Source organism: Athene cunicularia (assembly GCF_003259725.1).
Source record: "Athene cunicularia isolate RWA chromosome 5 unlocalized genomic scaffold, athCun1 chr5_part1, whole genome shotgun sequence".
NCBI classification, from domain to species: Eukaryota; Metazoa; Chordata; class Aves; order Strigiformes; family Strigidae; genus Athene; species Athene cunicularia.
In genome coordinates this window covers 17,059,138-17,079,196 of record NW_020799101.1, presented here as the reverse complement: position 1 = coordinate 17,079,196, position 20,059 = coordinate 17,059,138, and the positions used below count along the sequence as shown (strand labels likewise).

Sequence of the window (20,059 nt, the reverse complement as noted above, 5' to 3'; positions counted from 1 at the left end):
GTTAAGAGGTGCAGTTTATGAGTAAATACTTCAGCTTTTTAAATGAAACCATTAATTTTATGAGTAATTAAGAAGTAATTAATCTCTTCAAGGAAACTGCAAGAGGCAAATCAATATTGTAATGTGTGTGTTTACCTGTGGTTCATATGTTTTATGATAAAAAGCCAAGAACCTCATCCTGTATCACTGAAATACCATAGGTGAGAGCAGGATTATATTTCAAACTCAGATGACTCACAAGTAAAACTGTGTTGGAGAGTCAGGAAAAATGTAACTGGTTTTTGAGACTTAAATATTTCAGGTATGTGTACATAACTTTTTCAGCTCTACATAGTCGAGCTGAAATAAAAATCAACATGCTGAACTGTTTTGGGGGATTGAGACACTTCTGGTTTTGACTGTCTCACTCGTAACTGAACACTTCCAAAATGAAAAAGAATAGGATCATCTTTATTTTCTCCATGTAGTCAGCTTTGAGAATGGTTTAATCTGCAATGCAATTTCTTTCTTCTTCCTTTTCTTTCCCTTCATTTCAGCATGATGATCCCTGGAAATGCTGCAGGTGTGGCCAAACAGTTCCTCCGTTGTGTGTTCCATCAGCTGGCTCCCAATGGCATTTTCCCCCAGCTCTTCCAGAGCAATATTAAAGGTAATGTGTGGTACTTGAGTGCATTTCTGACCCTCTTGGTTACCTCTGTATGGACAGCCAGTGCAAAAATGTCATTCAAATTTCAGATGGAAGTTTTTTACGGACCTTGGCCACATCTCTTATGGACTTCAGTGAGCTGAGTTCCATTGCTGCTCTGAGCCAGCTGTTAGAGGTATGTTGGCAATTGGCTCTGTTAAAGGTGCTAGTTTTATCAGCGTTGTCAGGCATATTGGATCATTTCTCCTCATTCATTAAAAGTTCAAACTTGCATCACCAAAAGCAATGTGAATTTTCCTTTTGTAGTCCCTGGAAGCAGGATTAGCCTGTCCTCACCATTTTCCTTCTGGGTCTTGCTCTCACTGATAGTTTTTGGGGTTTGGTTTGGGTTTTTTTTTTGGTGGTGTTTTTTTTTGTTTGTTTGTTTTTGTTTTTTTCTCTGAGCAGCTCCTGGAGCTGTCCTACACACTGGTAGTGTGGGCCATCCCTTTCCCCAGCACTGTTTCTCATTTTCAGGAACATTTCTGCTCATACATCTCATTTCTTCCTCTCCCCTGTATCTGATGGCAGTTTCTCTAACTAGTCTGAAGGTTTACTGCCTGCCTTTTACTGACTGCCTCCTATGCACTTGGCTTGTTTCTACCATGACTTTTGTCCTCCCCTTAGCACTAGTCACTTGCACGTATCCTGCTCTTCCAGGAAGATGGTGGTTACTTCATACAAAGATTTTGACATCACTTTAAAACTGCTTATGTCTTTCTAGACCCAACCCTAGTACACAAGCCAAAAAAGCATACATAGTCTACTGGACATTAATGAACCAATCTTGTTTAAAGCTGCCCAAAGGAAAACATGGGCAATCCACTGAGATCTGCTTTTTTTTTTTTTTCCTACCATGCTAGTCTAAGCAGATTATGAGTTAGGACCCTGCTTATAACAGTTTGGCTCAAACTTTTGGTCAGTACTTTAGGAACTAAACTAGACTTAACTGTCATGTACACAGTTCAAATTCCCTGCACAACATTTTATCATTAGAATTAGAGAAGTAGTAAGTAGTATTTGGTCTGAACAAATTAACCTCAGCAGTTCCAAATACTGTTTAAGGGACCATTTCTGCATGTGTATATTTATTTACAGTTCTCGTTTTGTTTCCCAGGGTTTAAACAACAAAAAGAATTTACCAGCAGGAGGTGCAATGTTACGGTGTTTGGAAAATATTGCTACCTTTATGGAAGCCTTGCCAATGGATTCACCCAGCAACCTCTGGACCACAATTAGTAATCAGTTTCAGACCTTCCTTACTAAACTCCCTTGTGTTTTGCCACTCAAGGTATGTATATCTAAAATGACCTATACTGCCATTGCTCAGGGTGTACCATAACAGTAGGAAAGCTGTGGATGAGAAATCAGAGCGGGTTGTTGTGAATATTTTCTAATGATTCAATTAATATTTCCCAAGGACTGGATTTATTGTATGTCTGACCCACTCCTTTAATTATATTTTCTTTGGGTAACAATAACAACTCTGACCAGGGTACTCTTCACCCCTGTTGGCTTTTTTCCTTTACATTTTCCATGCCCTGTCCTTGTCAGATTAGAATACTGCATTTGAGAGAATCAGCATTTTTGCCATAAAAATCCATCTGGTTTTAAAAAACCCCAAAACTTTCAAGAAGACCAGCAGCACCTAATTAATTTGCTGAATGTATACAATAGTCAGACAGGCAGAGAGAACTGAGACTACGGGGAAGTGAAGCCAGCCTGTTTGGCTGACCAGGTTGTAGTTCTGGCTGTAATCAGAATATATTTGCGGAAACTGAATGTAGACGCTTTGGATTCTGATTTCTGAGTGCTCAGAGGACGTACAGAGGGATCTTATCTTCTGGTGTGTATATATCTAGATGTCTTCTCAGTAAACACAGTAAAAAGTTTTCTGAGTCTTTCTAGTAAACACAGAATTCTGATGTCCTTATTCTGACTTCATTTCCTATGGCATGAATGAGCCCAGTAGTAATTTCTTCTGTGCAAAGCAGTGTTGCTCAGTGTGAGCTGAGGGATCCAAAATCTAACTTTGTGACTTTGTCTTTTAAATAGGGTGTCACCACCAAATTACATGAATGATATTAAATTCCTTGACACTATTATGCAATAGTCAGATCTTGAAGACTCTTCAGATTTTGGTAAATTGAGGCACTATCCTGCATCACTTACAAAGCCAAACAAGGCAATAACCATTCCCTTTGTGCACTAGCCACTGCAATCTGTTGCATCTTGTCTATCTGAAATAAATAAAAAGAAATTAATTGGATCTCAATAGTTCCAACTGCATATCTGCTATTCACAAAATATTTAGATGGAGTGTTTACTCCGATTATCTTTTTATTCATGGGAGGTATCATTATTGATGCAAGTAAAACAATTGCTTGCTCCTGAACTTTCCGTCTCCTGTTCCTTCCTCTAGGATCGTAAGTAACTCTTTTTTGTTATAGATGTTTGCAGCAGGGATGAGGCAAGACAATGGATAGACCCTGAAAATTCCATTCAGTGCTGCAACCTGTGTGAATTACTCAGAAGAAAAATTGATCACACCATATGGCAAAACACCAGAAGGCCCCTGGAACAGCTTTTGCCAGGGTGCATTCTGATGTTACAGGGTGTGAGTTGCAGCCCTGTCTTGGAGTGTGGGTGAGAATGTCATAGCCCAGGGCAACCACAGAAATAAAAAATTAGGTAGATTGTGTGTATCTCCTGCTACTCCACTTTTTAATTTTTTTTATACCCAATCCATTTTCATTACAGTGTAAACATATTTCTAGGAAATTTTTCTCTTAAAAGCAGCATAGTTAACTTTTCTAAACTAGCCCTTTAGTGAAATTTTATTGTCTGTTACCATTGAAGGGGTATGATTGTGTGTTCAAGAATAAGCCAGTTTAGGCAAGGTAAGTAAATATTAATCATTAGGGATCATTTTTACTTGAAAATATAACTTGCTGTAACTTGTTCATAGCTGCTACCAATAAAAGCAAGACGTGCACAGAAAGCTACTAACTCTTTTTTTTTTTTTTTTTTTTTTTTTTTTTTTGCCTTTAAATATGTTTACAGTGTTCTTTAGATTCTAGTTTAAGAATCATGATTTGCTTGTTGAAGATACCTACCACTAGTGCCACCAGGGTAAGTTCCAAGAAGATAAAACTCTGTTGCCTCAGGTTTAACCAGCCTGCTCTACTCTTATGAATGTGTTCTTAGCCTCTAGCTAGGAAAGTATTATATATAAGCATAAAATTGTGCAGTCCAATAATCTTTGGAGAATGAGAAGAGCTTTGAAATCTAGGTTACAGTAAAGTGTGGGTGGGATTACATTCCTGTGTGGATGTGAACATAGACCTGATGTTCTCTTCCCCGCCCACTCCTCTTTTTTCTTTAAAAATAAAGATAATAATGAAATTCCCTGGAAGTTCTGCAGTGCAATTCCACTGAGGTCAGTGAGGTTTTCAGCCTAAACACTACAGAATCTCTTAAAATACTGTGTCAGAGGTGAATTTATTTTCTAATTTTTGGCTTCTAATGTCTCATACAAACATGAAGACAAATGTTAGACAGAATAACCATTTGGCTGAAACAGTGTAAATCCCAGCAAATAACCTCTGAGCCAAAGGTAATGCTGTTTGATTCAGGAGTTTCAGAATTGAAATACTTTTTGTTTTGCTGGGCAACCAGTTATTGATTTCTCTAAATCATGTCATTGCAGAGTCTTCTGGAGCCTTTTTCAAAATTACTAAGCTTTGTAATTCAGAATGCTGTCTTCACTCTGGCCTACCTGGTGGAATTGTGTGGTTTGTGCTACCGAGCCTTCACTAAGGTAATAATGAGACTATATCTTCCTTTAGGGACAAATGAAAATAGGACAAAGTCTTACTTCCCTCTAGTAGTACGTTTGTAAGTAAAGATGATATCCCTGTCAAGTTTCAGACATGTCAACAGTTTGAATATAGTTTGGCTAATCAAGTAGCGATCATGATTCAGTGCCTTTTAATAATACTGAGTTTCACATTCACAGTGTAGACACAGATAAAGGGAATCTGTTGAAAACATTGCTCTGAAAAGTATTTGGTGTGATTTCATGACTTGGAAATTTTTTTCTGTTGTAGAGATGATACCTGGTATTCATGCATGACTTTAAATATCTGTACAGTCATATTTTTCCTAGTGCACAAGTTCAGCCAATTTGTTCAGTAAAAACTTAAATATTCCTCATAGTGTCTTTTGAGAACACAGCTCTGAGAGGAGGCAACAGATAGCTAAGTAAAGTGGTGGATTCTTCCCAGTTTAAATCCCAGGTTAGGAGCTTCCCACCTTAAATCCTGTTTGATTCTGTATCAGGTACCTCACTTTGGTGTGCATGGCTGTAAGCTGTGCAGAAAAGAGAGCAATATGTTTGCACCCTTAAAAAGTTTTTAAGATTCCCGGATGAAAGGTATGATGTACAAATAACACTCAGTTATTACTCAGGTTCATTTTTGTGGCTATTGGTGAGAAGTTGAACACCAGCAAAATCTACAAAAAACACAATCAAACCTTTTACTAAGGCCCTCTATGCTCCATTATGTAGATGATTAAGGTGCTGAGCAAAAATGTTGCTTCAGCCACCAAGTTTTCCATCCCCGATGTTTGTCAAAACACTAATTAATCCTCAGGAAACATTCTCTCATAAGTACCTACATGATATTTTATATTGACAATGTACAACTGTACAGTCTTCATTCTTGGTAAGACTTAAACTGGACAAACAGTGGAGAAGAAATGATAAAAGCAGTGACAGTCTCACAGAAAAACTGCACCACAAGAAAATAAGAAAACTTTTACCAGATGTAATGGTTTGAAGCATTAAAAGAAACTAACAGTATATTTAATTACAACAAGAAAATACTAACTTTTTGTCCTATTTGAAAGAAAAGCCTTTATAAAAGAAAAAATCCTGAATAGAGAAGAGACTGTCCAGCTTTTGGAAGTAACTTGAGTTAGATCTATAGTTAAGGCTTTGGGCAAGGCAAAATGAGAAAAATGTAAAGTTAAATACAACAGTGGGTTTTCTTTTAATTGAACCAAAAAAAGCCCCACTGAAAACTGAAGCAATTCTCTTGCATTTGTGATCTATTTCATGTATGCCTGCTAAAGCAAATTATGAAATACAGGAAATGTTTCACTTCCCTCATGCTCCACAGTTTCCGTTATTTCACAAAAATTTTATTAAAACCATGGTATTAAAAAACCCTATGTGTTTCTTGCATGCTTTCTGGTTCAATGTTCTATTAATATATTGAATACTTAATTACAACACAGGAAGCTGGATTATAGTGCTTGGTAAAATCTCCTCCTTGATTTAGTTTAATGCAACCTGGTGACCCAGAAATGAAATCGTTAATGAATGGTCTCCTGCATTTACAGCCACAAAATGTTTAATTTAGTGGAACTCCATGTTACGTTATCTCTGTTATTTCTGAAAACTTTTTGCATTATAAATATCAAATTAATGATTGCAGTTAGGGAAAAAAAAAATCAGCTGTGACGTCTGTATATCTCTACAGTGGAAATCACTTTAGCCAAGCAAGAGTATTTGTTCTAGAATACCACGTAGAAGTGAATTCCAGAAGGAATAAAATTTGTGACCATTGAAACTATTCAGATTTAATTACTTGTTTTGCAACTTTGTGCTGGCTGGAACAAGCCACTAACTTTCAGCTAAGCTGTATAGGATTCTTGTCTTTTCAAAGACCAAGCCACTCTGACATGTGCTTTGTAGAGGTCAATGCTGTATGACGACTCAGAATCTTTTTTTATCTCCCAACATTTTCCTAATGCCCTGTGGCAGGAACATCTCAGTTTCTCTTGTCCTGGAGCCTGAAGACTCACGTCAATCTGATATTTTCTTCCCTTAAGTTTCTGTTGCAGGTCAGCAATTTGATTTTTTCAGTGCCTTTGGAACTCAGTTGAGAGTAGCATCCCTTCTGTGGATTGTAATCTTCTTTAGTTTTCCTTTCAAGTAACTCAAGGTCCTAAATGAACACTTTTTGGCTTTCCTATGTCTTACAGCAGCTGAAGATTGAACCTAAAGTTAGCCTTTTGCTAGCATTCTGTTGACCCTTAAGTAAATGCAGAATGCCACTGAATTGGACATGACATGATTTTGCTATTGAATTTTTTTAAAGAATATTGAAGTGGCCAATCTTTAGTATTTATAATTACTGTAGTAGCAACAGAGATAAAGAATTTTGCTTTATACTGGCTTACTTGGAGGATAGCATCCACTCCATTAAAGAATCAAATTTACTATTCTTATTACTAAGTTTGGGCCCTGAGATGTTGCTAGAAACAAACTTCAGTGGTTTCCCATTCTACGCATAGACTTCTGGAGTCACAGTTTGAAGTCTGCAAGAGTTGTTTTTTATATGGACACATAGACATTTGGGAGGGTTGATTTGGCTCAAGAAAGACTAAAGGTTGTATTCTTGACTCTTTGGTAGAAGATTTACACATGTGACTCCCTGGTCATTATTCTCATGGAACTAATATCCATTTGTGGCTCTGTAGCAGAATATAAAGTTCTTAAAGTGTGTATACACTGTGTTTATACATATATGTCACCAGCAGAATGATAGGAATAAGTAGACTTTGATAAGAAGGGTGCTCTGGGCTATTGACTTCAGTGTCATCATTACAGTGCAGGAAGCAAGAGGTCACATGTCAAAAAACCATTTTGTTTGGTTTTGCTTCATCTCTCTGCATTGCATGTGCTTAACAAACAGTAAGATTTAGACTGAGATAGGAGACTTCTTTGAGAAAGAGGTAGCTCAGTGTTGTATTATCCTTAGAGCCAAGGAAAGCTGGGATTCATGAAGCCTATGCATCCTCCCAGTGTTCTGACAAAGCAATTTATTATGGCCCGATTATATCCTGTGTAGCATAGGTGTTTATAAAACAGCTGCATGCTTTTGAGAGTTTTACCTCTCTTCTTTTCTGGTATGTGCCAGCTACTGTACTGGGTTAGTGATAGGAACTTCTGTCCAGTGTTTCGGGGGATGTAATTGTCAGCTCTCTGAGCATGGCACTGCATTATGTGTCTCAAGACTGCGAAGATGTATGATGGTGGGGAAGGGTCACTTTTGATGGTGAATTCTAGTGAGTAATCAGAGTCTATTTGCACCTTGACTATTGTGCACCATTTCGATTCCCCATTCCCAATCAGAATGTAGTAGAATCAGAGAAAGTTCAGATAATGGTATCAAGAATGATCAAACAGTGGGATGAGTTCCACATACAGAGAAACTGAGTTAGGGCTCTTCAATCTGAAAAAGCAACAACAGATGGGAATGTGAAAGAAGTCTGTAAGGTCACAAGTGACCCAGACAGGGATGGGTAATTTCATGCCTTTCCAGTACAAGAACAAGAACATACTAAGTTTGTAGTAACTAGTGTCAAAGCAAGTAAAGGGAAGTGGTTCTTGAACAGTGTGTGACTTCTTGCCAAGTACTGGGTATGCTTAAAGTAGACATGAGTCCAAGAGGTCAGTATAAATCCACTGAGAGTTATGAATTATACAGAAACTGCACTGAGCTCAGAAGTTCCCTGAGCTGAAAACATTTGATGACTAGGAGGGTAGTAGTGGCCTTTATACATGCTTGCCTTGTTTTTATTCTTCCTTTTGTGTCTGCTTATGGCCTTTTTGGAGGTAAGTTACTGAGGACATTTGTTCTGGTCTACCTCTCTGGGATATTCTTATATTATTCTTACCAGGGCACCATTCATATGTGTGAGATGTGTAACTTCTGAGTACTTGTCCCCTCAAGTAATGGTTTCATAATACAGCTGAACTGGTCCAGTGTTTGCTGCTCCCATAAGGAAATGATTTTTAAAAAAAAATTAAAAACTCTTTTTTGTTTTTTGAGTGTTAACTTCCTGTGAGTTTAGCTGCCTAGACTGCAGCAATGTAGTCAGATAAGAACAACTGCAGTCTGGGGCCCATTCCATCAGCTAAATGTGTTATCTGTCTGCACACTCCATGTAACTGAAGATCAAACCAGGAGCTTGAAGTAAGGTCTCTTGATTCACAGTCTGGTATTATAATGTCCATGAAAGACATACCATTCTGTTGTTTTGGCACCTTCTCCCAAATCAGGAGCTGATATTTAAAATCTGTTTTCTTTAAAAGATATGTGGGTGTGGTGGGAGACACACACTGTTGCTGTAAGCTCTGTTTGGCAGGATGCTACATAGATACAACGTGGTATATTATAATATTATATATATAATATTATATATACAATCAGCTCTTTGAAGAGGAACGCTGGTGACTGGCTTCTTGGTCTGCTGCAACCAACGCTCCTCTCACTTTCAGCTCTTCATCTCCTCCAGCTCCTTCCTTTTAAGCCTCACTTACTACTGTGCGCAGCTGAAGGTGGCCTTCAAACTGACCCTTACTAACTAAACCTCACAAGACCTCTCTGAGGAAGAGGCAAACATTATCCCATTTTACAGATGTCACAGAGGAACTGAAGCCCTGATTGCATAAAAAATCCCACACATTTAACTTAAGCAAGCAGGCAAGTGCATGAGATTTACAAGATGGAAGATACTAGGCTTTAAATCTTAAGCACGCTTAGGATATGTTCTCTAATTATTAGACAACATTATTTCATCTCTAATGGTCATTTGAAAGAGAGCTCAGTTAAAGTCTTCCTACTGATCAAAATTCTTGAGTTGCTGTGGTCAGTAGCAGGTTATAGACTTATTTCACATTTTTATCTTATCGTCTGAAGACAGAGAATGTCAAAGTACAATGTATAACAGGCTCATCTTATCTCTTGTACCTCCTTGCTGTCTCAGCATTACAACTCTGTTCTTAGTGTTCTAATATCCACTGGCTGATTTTTCCCCTATGGTTTGAAGTGTTTCTGTTGTAGCAGCTGTAGCCAAGACGATTTTTATTGTGTAAGTGGAAAAGTATTGCTAGTCTAATGAATGAAAATACATATTCAAGCTGCCTTAGTGAAGGCATCCTTATTTTAAGGAGAATGACAACAGAAAAAATGTATGGTAAAAATGTAGACCATTTCTGGCAGGTTCAGTGAAAGAATAATGCTAAATACTATTGTTAGTTTTGTCCTGTGTCCATCCTTACTGCTTTTCCCTTTATATGGAATTGCTTAATGAAAGCTACGCTGCATGCCTGGGCCTTAAAAATGGTTTGTAAAATATATCTGTATTTCACATGTGAAATATTAAAATCTTGGATATACTGATACAATGTCAAAGGAGTCTGCAGAATTATGTAAATGATGAATCATGTCTGCTTTTTTGTAAGACAGAAGAAACCAGTCCACTTTTTAATTCTCAAACACAGATAAAAAGTATCTTTATGGTATACTAGTAGATGTCAGTGAATTTCAGGACATTCATAATTCTGTGTTTTTCTGTTGTAGGAAAGAGACAAATTCTACTTGACGCGCAGTGTCATATTGGAGTTACTGCAGGCACTCAAGTTAAAGTCACCCTTACCAGACATGAATCTGCTGCTATTGGTGCAGGTACAGGAGATTCCCATGTAGTTCTCATACTGATCATTGCTGATGTATTGGGGATCATAGAATGTATCTTGAGTTGGAAGGAATCCATAAGGATCAAGTCCATTGAGCTTCATACCGTGTCCCAGTGGGGCAGCTGACCCAGCAGTTGCCTTGTCATATCATAGCCCCAAAACCAGTGAGCAGTTTGTGTAGGAAGGGGTGCTGGTTGATCAGGACCAAAACTCTGTTTCTGTCTGTTCAGGCTGGCAGTAAGCCATCTCCAGTCCCTGAAGGCCATTCTCTTTTAACATCGATTTTTCCAGCAAAGAATACATGGACAGTATTTCTGTTCATTTCATTCTGTGAATTGCTGAGGTAGGAGTCAAGCTATCTTTTTTTATAGGAAAATCTGAGGAAGTAGAATGCAAACTTGTGAAAAATCTCTCTGCCTGCAAAATGCCAAGTGTGGCACTGTTTGGCACCACAAGCCTGTCCCCTGCAAAAACAATTTACTGAAGTCCACCAATTTTAATCACAGGTAGTGGGCTCTCATTGTTTACAATGAGCTAACCATTACATGCCTTTAGTAACTTTAAATGATAGGGGACCACCACAACACCACTTTGTAAGGTTCAAGCAAGAAGTTTGTTACGTAGATCATTCATAATGCTCCCAGCATCACAGCTCCATTCACTCTTTCCCCTCCCATTATGGGGTCAAAGCTTCATATAGCTTACTATGGGCTCACTTTCTTTTGAGTACTGATACATTACTCATGGTAAATAAGTGGTTGCTAGTTGACAGAGAAGTAATACTGACAAGTGAAATTATATAGCAGTTAGGATAACTCTGAAAACAATTATTATGCCATCAGTGTTAGGGGAAGAATTTGGTCCAGGGAAGAATGACACTTGTTTTTTTTTTTTCTATTAATGGTAAAAGTTATTTTTTAAAAATCCATTTTGATTTTTAAAAAGCAGAAATATGCTTGCTTTTTTTTTTTTTTTTAAAAAAAAAAAAAGCTCATGCTTCTTTTTTCAGTCCCATCCAGGACAATCAAATAACCACCAACCTCTCTCTGTCTTACGGGTGCAGTGATATAGCTTGATACCATACGGTGTTTGTTGACTTGAACTGAACTTTCCTGTATTACAGAATAAAGCATTTTTTCTCCATTGCTCCATTGTATAGCTCAGTCCTATGACTACCCCACAGGTGACAGTCCCACAGTCGACAGTCCCACAGTCTAGTCAATCTGAATTCCTCTTTTGAGAATGCAAACATGCCACTTCAGTTTTGGCAGTGGGATTTAACTGGTAAACACTTGTCTCTCAGATTGAGTCAATCACCTGATAGACATAGTAAGCAAAACTCTCTTATATTATCTTTATCTCATGAAGATAAAATTATATTTGCCTGGGTTTTCCTCCCAGCACAGTTCCCATATGCTGTATTCACTTTGGAATGTATTAATACCTTACACAACAGCACCTAATGTGGATATAAATGTCTTTTATGATGTCTCTCTTTCAATGGCTGATGAAGTGATTCATATTTCCTGCTATCCAAAGCAGCCAGCTTCTGTTTTTATGCAGTCAGTGGTAAAGAATAGGAGTTGTATTCAGACCATCTGCCATAGATGCCTACTGGAGGCATGATGACTACTTCTCCCATTGACTGCAAATTGGCAGCCCTCACTAGTATGTGGTCTGAATCATTCAACAGCCTCTTTAATTTAAATACCATAGTAACCGCTAAGCCCATCTTAAGCACCTTTGTAATTTAAGAAACCTACTAATAAACCCACATATGTATCTGATTATTTTAATTTTCTTTGGTACCATTAGTAGAATGAAAGGATTGGTTCACCTCTTTGCCACACAAAGCCACTACAATATTAATTCGGATTGTATGGTTTTGAATCCATAAAGCTGTAGCAGGGTTAACACAGCACCAAATAGAAATGGTTTTAATTTCAGACAGTCATGTACCCATGGACATCTTAGCCTGTATACAAGATTCTATACAAACAGTGCACACAGAATACGGAGATTGAATCAAAATGTTCATGTTAACAAAGGAACTAAGATCACTTTAATGATAGATCAGTCATGGGCTGGCTAACAAAGGAATTCTGAGAAATGTACACTTGACACCCACATTCATCCAAATTACATGGTGCCATCAGTGTCACTGGTGCCATCAGTGCTAAAATGAGAGTTAACTTTATCCCACTTTACAAAGAATGAGAATTTGAACCAGATCACCCCTATCATTGGATAGGTGTCCTGCATGATAAAGGGTACATGAAGTCTGTCTCCTTGATTTGTTCTAGCAAATGAAAGCCATCATGTACATGCTGCTGTTCCATGGGTTTCCATAGGAACTGCTTCTTCACCCAGCATTTTGTTTCCCAGTAATTTCTCCTGCTCACATTTCACCAGCACACATATTCAGGATTTCCATTGACTTTAAATTATATTAGTGTCTCATTAAGATTTGCTTGTCGAGTCAGGTTCTAAGATTCGGTGTATCTGATCTGGTTCGTTTAGGTGACTCTTATTTTGGGCTGGACCTTCAGCTAATGTAAATCACTGTATATTTACTGGTTCCACTTTATGTTTCTGTGAAGATCTGATCTACTAATTACTGAATGGAAGGATTTAAAGTTACATATAATACATTTAGAAGAATATATACTTTAAAAACACTGATTATGAATGGAGGTATAATATAGATAGATTATGGTATATAGATAATTCACTATAGTCAGCAGACATTCCCATTTAACATTGTGCAGCTCTATCTCAGCAGACAGTGCCAGTAAGAGGCATGGCAATTATTTGCCCATTTCTCATATATTTGTAGTGGGGGGGTATTTTTCTTTCCTTTTTTCTTTGCATATGTCTGGCATTAAATCTCTTGCCAGTGATGTCTTAATGTATTATAGTATTTGTAGAGGAAGAAAACATAAATGACAGTGAATTGGACTGGAAGTGTAAGAAGTCTTTCATTTTGAATTTGGTTTCCTCATCCTCTTTTGACTGTATTGCAACTTGAGGAAGGATCCTTGGAACGGGACTGGCAGTGATGATGAGAAAGAAAAGCTAAGCAAGGCATTAGAAATGGAATGGAGTTTGTCAGCAGTTTTTCACATATAAGTTAATGTATGTTTCTTAATCCGAACTCTTCTGTGCAAAAGGTATAGAAACCTTACAGGAGGCCAGTAGAGGTTGCTTGGCTGCTGCTTCTTACTGTTCTTAAAATACTGAAATAAATGACATTTGTCTTTGGCAAGGGTTTTTTGCTGACTTATATGCCTTAGTACTGTACAATGTCTGTAGCAGTACACTGAATTCACTGTTGGATACTAAATATACTCAGCCAGATTCTTCAGAGAATTATGGTCCTTTTTTGCAGCTGATGTAGTAAAGGGAACCCTAATCTACACACAAATGGTTGACTGAGAAATCCTTCATACAGGAAAACAGTGTGTCTGTTGTCCAGAGAACCCAGTGTCAGCATTGCTCTTTCTGAGATAGGGGGCATTAAGAGAAAATCTGTCATCTATTTGCCTAAGTCCATTAATGGTCCTTCTTTTAAAACAGAAGTGGAGTGTCATGATTGTGGAACTGTGGCTATTAGAGAACCAGGCCATCTCTCAACTGAAATATGAGTTAGATTCCTGGTTTATTTCCATTTGGCTTATTCTGGTGTAAAATAAATTCTAACTAGGAGAGTCATCAACTGGAGCCAGGCCTACATCTGAGGATACCTGATTAGATTATTATTCTAAACTTAGGTATGTTTTTCTGGTATTTATCTCAACGAACAGAATGTCAAGACATAGATTACATAGTTTCCAAGTCTTGGTAGTCACTCTGAGTTTAGATTAAATCTATCATTGGAAGGTAAAGCTTGTGAAAATGTAAGAGTAAATTCTAAGTCTGTAAAGGTTATTTGGAAATATTTTCAAGAAGAGTGACCATTCATTGAGAGTACTGCTAACACACGTGTCAGACACCGTAATGGTGTAGGCAATATCTGTCTCAGTTAGTGAAGGTTCCACAATATTAATTTTCAAGAAAGAAAATTAAGGTTTAGACCTCTAGTTTGACAACTCTTTTCTGTTTGTTCTTTCTTAGAAAGTTGCATTGCATCACTATGGACAGAAATTGCTCAAGTGCAGATACATTATTAGGACAAGTTTTAGGAATAAGCAAATCATCTGCAGGTTGTCCAATGCCTTATTGAAGCTTATAATGATTAAATAACAGTATTAGCAGGTTTAATGTATGAATGATGAGGACATCAGAGATTTTGGGTCAAGAGATTTGAAAATAAAAAGAAGAAAAAAAAAAGATAAGGAAAATAAAAGCATAACAAAAGCAATTATAGGTATTCTACTATAACAGAATTATACTGACCTTCTCTCAGAAACAACTTGTATTTTTGTAGTGCTGTGGCCTGTATTATGCAGAAGTTATGCCATGCCATGCCATGCCATGCCAGACCAGACCAGACCAGACCAGACCAGTATGTTCTCAACTTCAAAATTGTTCATATAATTAATCATTGTAGAATTTCAGTGAAAGTGTTGTAGTATAACAGTGAAGGACATGGCATGTTGCCTTATCATTCTCTATCATGATTTACTCTATAATGAAAGAGGAACATGTGATATATGCAAGGAATAGCGAAGATACATATTTTTGCTCATGAAGAAGGTCTGATTTATTATATAATATTTTTCAAATTACTTCTACACAGCATATATGTGTTAATTAAGCACATTAAAGCCAGATTTTCATTAAAATTAGCTCATTTATAGTGGTGAGTTAACTAGATTGTTTATAAAGAGAGAGAGCTCTAAAGGCAAATTATCGTGAATAAAAGCAAGAAGAGATCTGAACTGATTTTTAATACAGTTATGAATAACATTATTAGTGGCTTCAGGTTTCTCCGAAAATAATTTAAAAATAACTTGTCTTTAATTTCTTCTTAGTTTGTTTGTGCAGATGCTGGAACAAAACTAGCTGAGTCAACAATCTTGCATAAACAGATGATTGCCTCTATGCCTGGAGTAAGTACTGAATCAAACTCAATTTCTTAGTTTTGTTTTTTGTTAAATGTATCTTACTCAGCTTGTTTTGCTTAATTTTAATGTTCTTTCCTTTTCATTTCTCTTCTGGTTGGCAAGGTGTATTGCAGGCAGAGATTGAGGTGCTGTTTCCTTTTTATTAATGTTGGAAAAGTTCTGAACTTCATGTTGTTTCCCTTACTTTCACTGATAATCATGTCATGTAACTGACTTTAGCTGGAGCCTGCGCTCAAGATGGCAACGTGTGGGGAACAGACCAGCTGAATGCCTCAAAAAACGGTAGCAGGGAGGAAAGCTACAAGCCATTGCCTCTGTTCTCAGAAAAGATTATCTGGTTAAAGAAGGGTGTTAATGGTATTTTTGTAGTAATGTAAAAGACATTGATCTATATCCTGCTGTTGAGTGTAGCTAATTCAGCAGTATTTGTAATTGCGAGGAAGTAATACAACTGGAGGTCTTGGCTTGTTCCATAGCACATGTGACTGAGTACCCAGACAGATGGGTGAGGGTTAGCCCAGGTCTGCTTCACAAGCTGAGGGAAACTTGTTTCCTTGTAAGTGTGTCTCTGTCAGCTTTAGGGGTGACCTAATAGGATCTTTCCTGTATATCTTCTGAAGTGAGTGATTTTTTAAAAAAAACAAATCTTCAGTAAAAACTTTCCTCCCAACAGAATATTTTAATTTTTTATTTGCTTTAAATAGATAGACTAATGTTGGTGTTGCAAGGTATGATGGAAAGTGATTATTTTAGAAGAAGTCATAGAGAGTCAGGCTTCCTGCTGCTTCAGTGAAACAGAATAGATGGTTGGAGAGAAGTCTTTTTTAACTGAGCATTATTTTCAGAGGTCTGAGTATAGTTTCTTTTATAATTCTGTTACTCGGTATTTTAGAACCCATGTGGAATCCTTAGTCCACGTAAACTGGATGGAGAATATGCTGTCAGGGCTGCCGGTGACCTTGTTTTACTGTTCGTTGTTCTGTCAAGGGAACTGACAGGCATAGCGTTTGAAAAGCCAGAAGGTGGCATAGTTCAACACTGTGTAGATTGGTATCAACACAAAAATAAGAAGTGCCTAGGTCAGTTCCTTAAACATAGAATGCTATCAGTTTCTCAAATTTCAGCCACTAAAACTCAATTATTGCTTAATAATTCTGTGATCAAAACTAAATCTGGTTCATTTATATACTCAGATAGTGTAATCAGCTTCCAAGTGTAGGTAATTAAATAGAGGTCAAAGAAGAGTAGTTTTTTCCACTGTAAATTTTACTGCAATGTTTTGCCCTGAGCCTGTGACTTTGGAAACAGTAGTTTTTGGCTACTTCAGAAAGATACCTAACTTGATAATTTCATCATTTAGCCTCAAAAGTTAAGCATTGCTTTTACTTGGCCCTGAAGAATGAGGCATTCGTAGTTCCCCTTGAACTCAGCTAGCATTATCTTCACCTCAGACTATTAACATGTAAACAGGAGTTTATATGGTACCTAGTGGGTCAGTCATACTGCCTTCTGAAAGCTTCTCTCCTGGGTTCTTTGGTCTGTTTGAAGCCTTTATTTAACCTGACAACTTTGTTCCATTGACTGCTTTGCGCACCTTGAGCACATCTTGTAGTAGCCAAAGGCCAGATTTGCATTTCTCATTGTGTTCTGGGAAAAGGATTATGAAAATTCATACTGTGGAAATACAGCAAGCACCACACTGTTTTACCTTTGAGGTGGTTCTTGCTCTGGCACAGGTTGCTTCTCAATGCTTACCCCTTTATGGTCAAACTGGAGCAGTTTGTGAAGGATTTCACTTAGCCTTTATATTCACTTATATTCACTTAGCCTTGCCTCCCTTTTTGAAAACTGCAGTTAGCTTAAGTGCCATTAGAATGCTGTATTTTGAATGATTTTGCTTCATGAATATCCCAGAAACATTTGTTAGTTTAAAAAAAAGAAAAAAAACCCTAACAGTTAAATTTCAGTGGTGTTCATTTTAGTGATGTTTACATATAAAATCCCAAAGCCAGTCATTTAAACTGTTTTTCCATTATGATTAATGTGCATATAAGACCATCTGTGCTTGTGACTGAATTTTGTTTTTTGGGATTGTAGCTGATTGGTTCCACTTGCAGAAATGCTCAGCTGCTTGAAGAACTGAGTTGTTAAACTCTCTTTGAGTTTTTAAGACTGATTCTGGGCCACTGTAAGTTTCAGGATGACATGATAGGGATATTCTTGAAAGTTTCATGAGTTAATCTTTTATTGCTGTCACAGATAAGAGTATTTTACGATGCATGAAGAAACTACAGTGACTGGGCTATCTTTTAATATTATCATCAGATAATAGGGCATATTACAGTGAGAAGAAAACCATCAAAGAATACCTACTCCTAATTAATCGAATTCAAAAGTAAAATAAAGATTTTGAGATAGATACATTGTGTTCCGGTGAACAAGAAACAAAGACAAAAACATGAACGTATTCAAAACCTGGTACTTAAACTTATTTCTTTTGTTCTAGTGTGGAACTGCAGCAATGGAATGCATGAGACAGTATGTTGGGGAAGTGCTGGATTTCATTGCAGATATGCATACCTTAACCAAATTAAAGGTTGGTTCTGGGTATAGATCTAATGTATATGTGTTTTTTTAACAAAAACATGTTTTTTGTAATGAACCTGCCTGGAAAAAATGTTTGGAAGTCTTGGAAGATGACTGACAGGTTTTGTTCTTTCTTTTTAAAAAATGTTAGTAGTGTTACAGATTAGATGCTTCTGGGGGATTGGTAAAAAGTAGTTTATGCATTATTGAAGTAGAGGCTGATTCAAATATTGTGTGCACACAATAAAAATGCAGGTTTGATTTTTCTGAAATGTTGATGATAAGCTAACGTCATACCAAAATCTCTGTGAGAAGTAGTCATGTCAATATAACCCATGGAAGCACAAAACTCCTTGCCAGTATAACTCATTACAAACTCATTACACTCTTCTGGAGGAATCCTGTGTCTCTTATATACACAAACAGACGCTTAAGTTAATTGGAAGTTCAGAGGTTATTATAATGCAGTTAATTGACCTGAAAAAAAAAAAGAGTCTTTTTTCTTATGGGTACTGTTGTTTTTATTGTCAGATCATATTCTGTTGAGGTGGGGAAAACTGTGTAGTTCTTATCTCTGCAGTTCAAACTGCTTTTTGGTTTCTGTACATTAGTTTGATGCTAAATTCTAAGAGGAGTGATAGGAAAATACTCCATCAACATTAAATATTTTATTTAGGAATGAATTTCATGAAAACATCCTAGTAATAATTATCTGGTCAAAACCTGGAATTTCTGTTTCATGGGGGAAGCCAGTATCTATTAAATTTCCTACAAAATGGAAATTCTTTAAGATGTTTTAGAAAATAACTAGGTTATGTAACATTGCTGCTGTTTAATAGGAAATAATAAAGTATAGCTGTTTCAATTGCTAGCAAAGTGGCATCTATTGTTACTAGCTTGAAATATTACATTCTTTATTTAGCTAATATATCGCTAATAGTCATAATGCTGTGGAGGGGGCATATTTATTCTATTTAGCATAACACTATCCCTTTAGGTAGTTTTATTGTAGCTGAGTACTGAGTGAGCACTGAGCTGGAGGTGAAACTTTGGTGGTTAAAATCCTCCTTTTTGTAGAGGGAAAATACCTGTCATAGTGGAACCATCTGTCACTTCTCAGTGTGAAGCAAAGTTAAGAGCATAGTCTTTTGAGCTACATACTGGTACCCTGCACAAGGGTGGATTTCCTTCAGCATATAAAATGGAGGCAGAGGCGTGACTAGGCTCTGATGCTTCTAACTTCTGCAAAGTTGGCAAGACAAATGAATGGTGTGGGAGTACAGCAGAGGGACTGTTACAGGTATGGAGTAGAGTCTGTGCTGACAAAGATACAGCCAGTTCTGAGATCTGACAGTAGAGTTTTAGTCCTTGTACACCAACAACTCAGTGATCCAAATGTAAGTTCATCAAATTAAAGATGTCATTTCATCATGGGTCACAGTCAAGGGGCTGCCAAGCTTCTTTTATGTGTTCTAAAGCTCAGTTGACAGATATAATGCTGTCCTGTTCTGACTGGAATGAATCATATTTCTATTGTTTACATGCCTGCTCTTTGGTTCATGGCATATTCTAGGGAAGTTCTTTGACCAAGGTCTTGCATCTAACCTCAAGAGCCACTGTGCTTCTCTAACACAGAGTGCATCTGCTAATAAAGGGTGTTGATGGTCTGTTTTCCTGATAAATCAGTACAATGTTTCCCTGAAAGGGCCTCTCTACTACTGCACCTGTCCCTGATAAAAGTTACTGGAAATGCACTGGAGTGTTTCATGCTACAAGTTCATGCAAGCATTCTGTAGCAGGCAAAACAGAATAAATGATAACCTGTAGTGGATTACAATACTGGAGTTTCTTTATGAAGCAATGAAATGAGAACTTTTACCCTACTAATTTCTCGTACATTCATTTACTCACTGTCCCCCTGCCCCCTCCATTCTACCTCATGCCTCAGAGGGAACGTTATTGCAAATTAATAATACTTACCACAAAGGAAGAAGAATCTCAACTAAGCTGAAACTCACATCTTTTGAAACTTGCAGTGACCTTGTTTTACTGGTGTGGTTTAACCCCAGCCAGCAACTAAGCACCATGCAGCTGCTTGCTCACTCCTCCCCCCTCCTAGCAGAAAGAAGAATTGAAAAAAAGGAAAACTTGTGGGTTGAGATAAGACCA

The 20,059-nt window shown here is 37.3% G+C and overlaps 1 protein-coding gene across 11 annotated transcripts in view; it reads left to right on the top strand.

The window, feature by feature from the left end:
- Positions 1–20,059, top strand: part of UNC79 (unc-79 homolog, NALCN channel complex subunit) — a 112,428-nt gene that overhangs the window by 76,988 nt on the left and 15,381 nt on the right. For all 11 annotated transcript variants that reach the window (XM_026849014.1, XM_026849019.1, XM_026849018.1 and 8 more), the window contains 8 exons: positions 537–649; positions 736–821; positions 1,803–1,976; positions 3,749–3,817; positions 4,395–4,505; positions 10,123–10,227; positions 15,212–15,289; positions 17,811–17,900. In XM_026849014.1, coding sequence (XP_026704815.1) covers positions 537–649; positions 736–821; positions 1,803–1,976; positions 3,749–3,817; positions 4,395–4,505; positions 10,123–10,227; positions 15,212–15,289; positions 17,811–17,900 — 826 coding nt within the window. The remainder of the gene's footprint in view (positions 1–536; positions 650–735; positions 822–1,802; positions 1,977–3,748; positions 3,818–4,394; positions 4,506–10,122; positions 10,228–15,211; positions 15,290–17,810; positions 17,901–20,059) is intronic.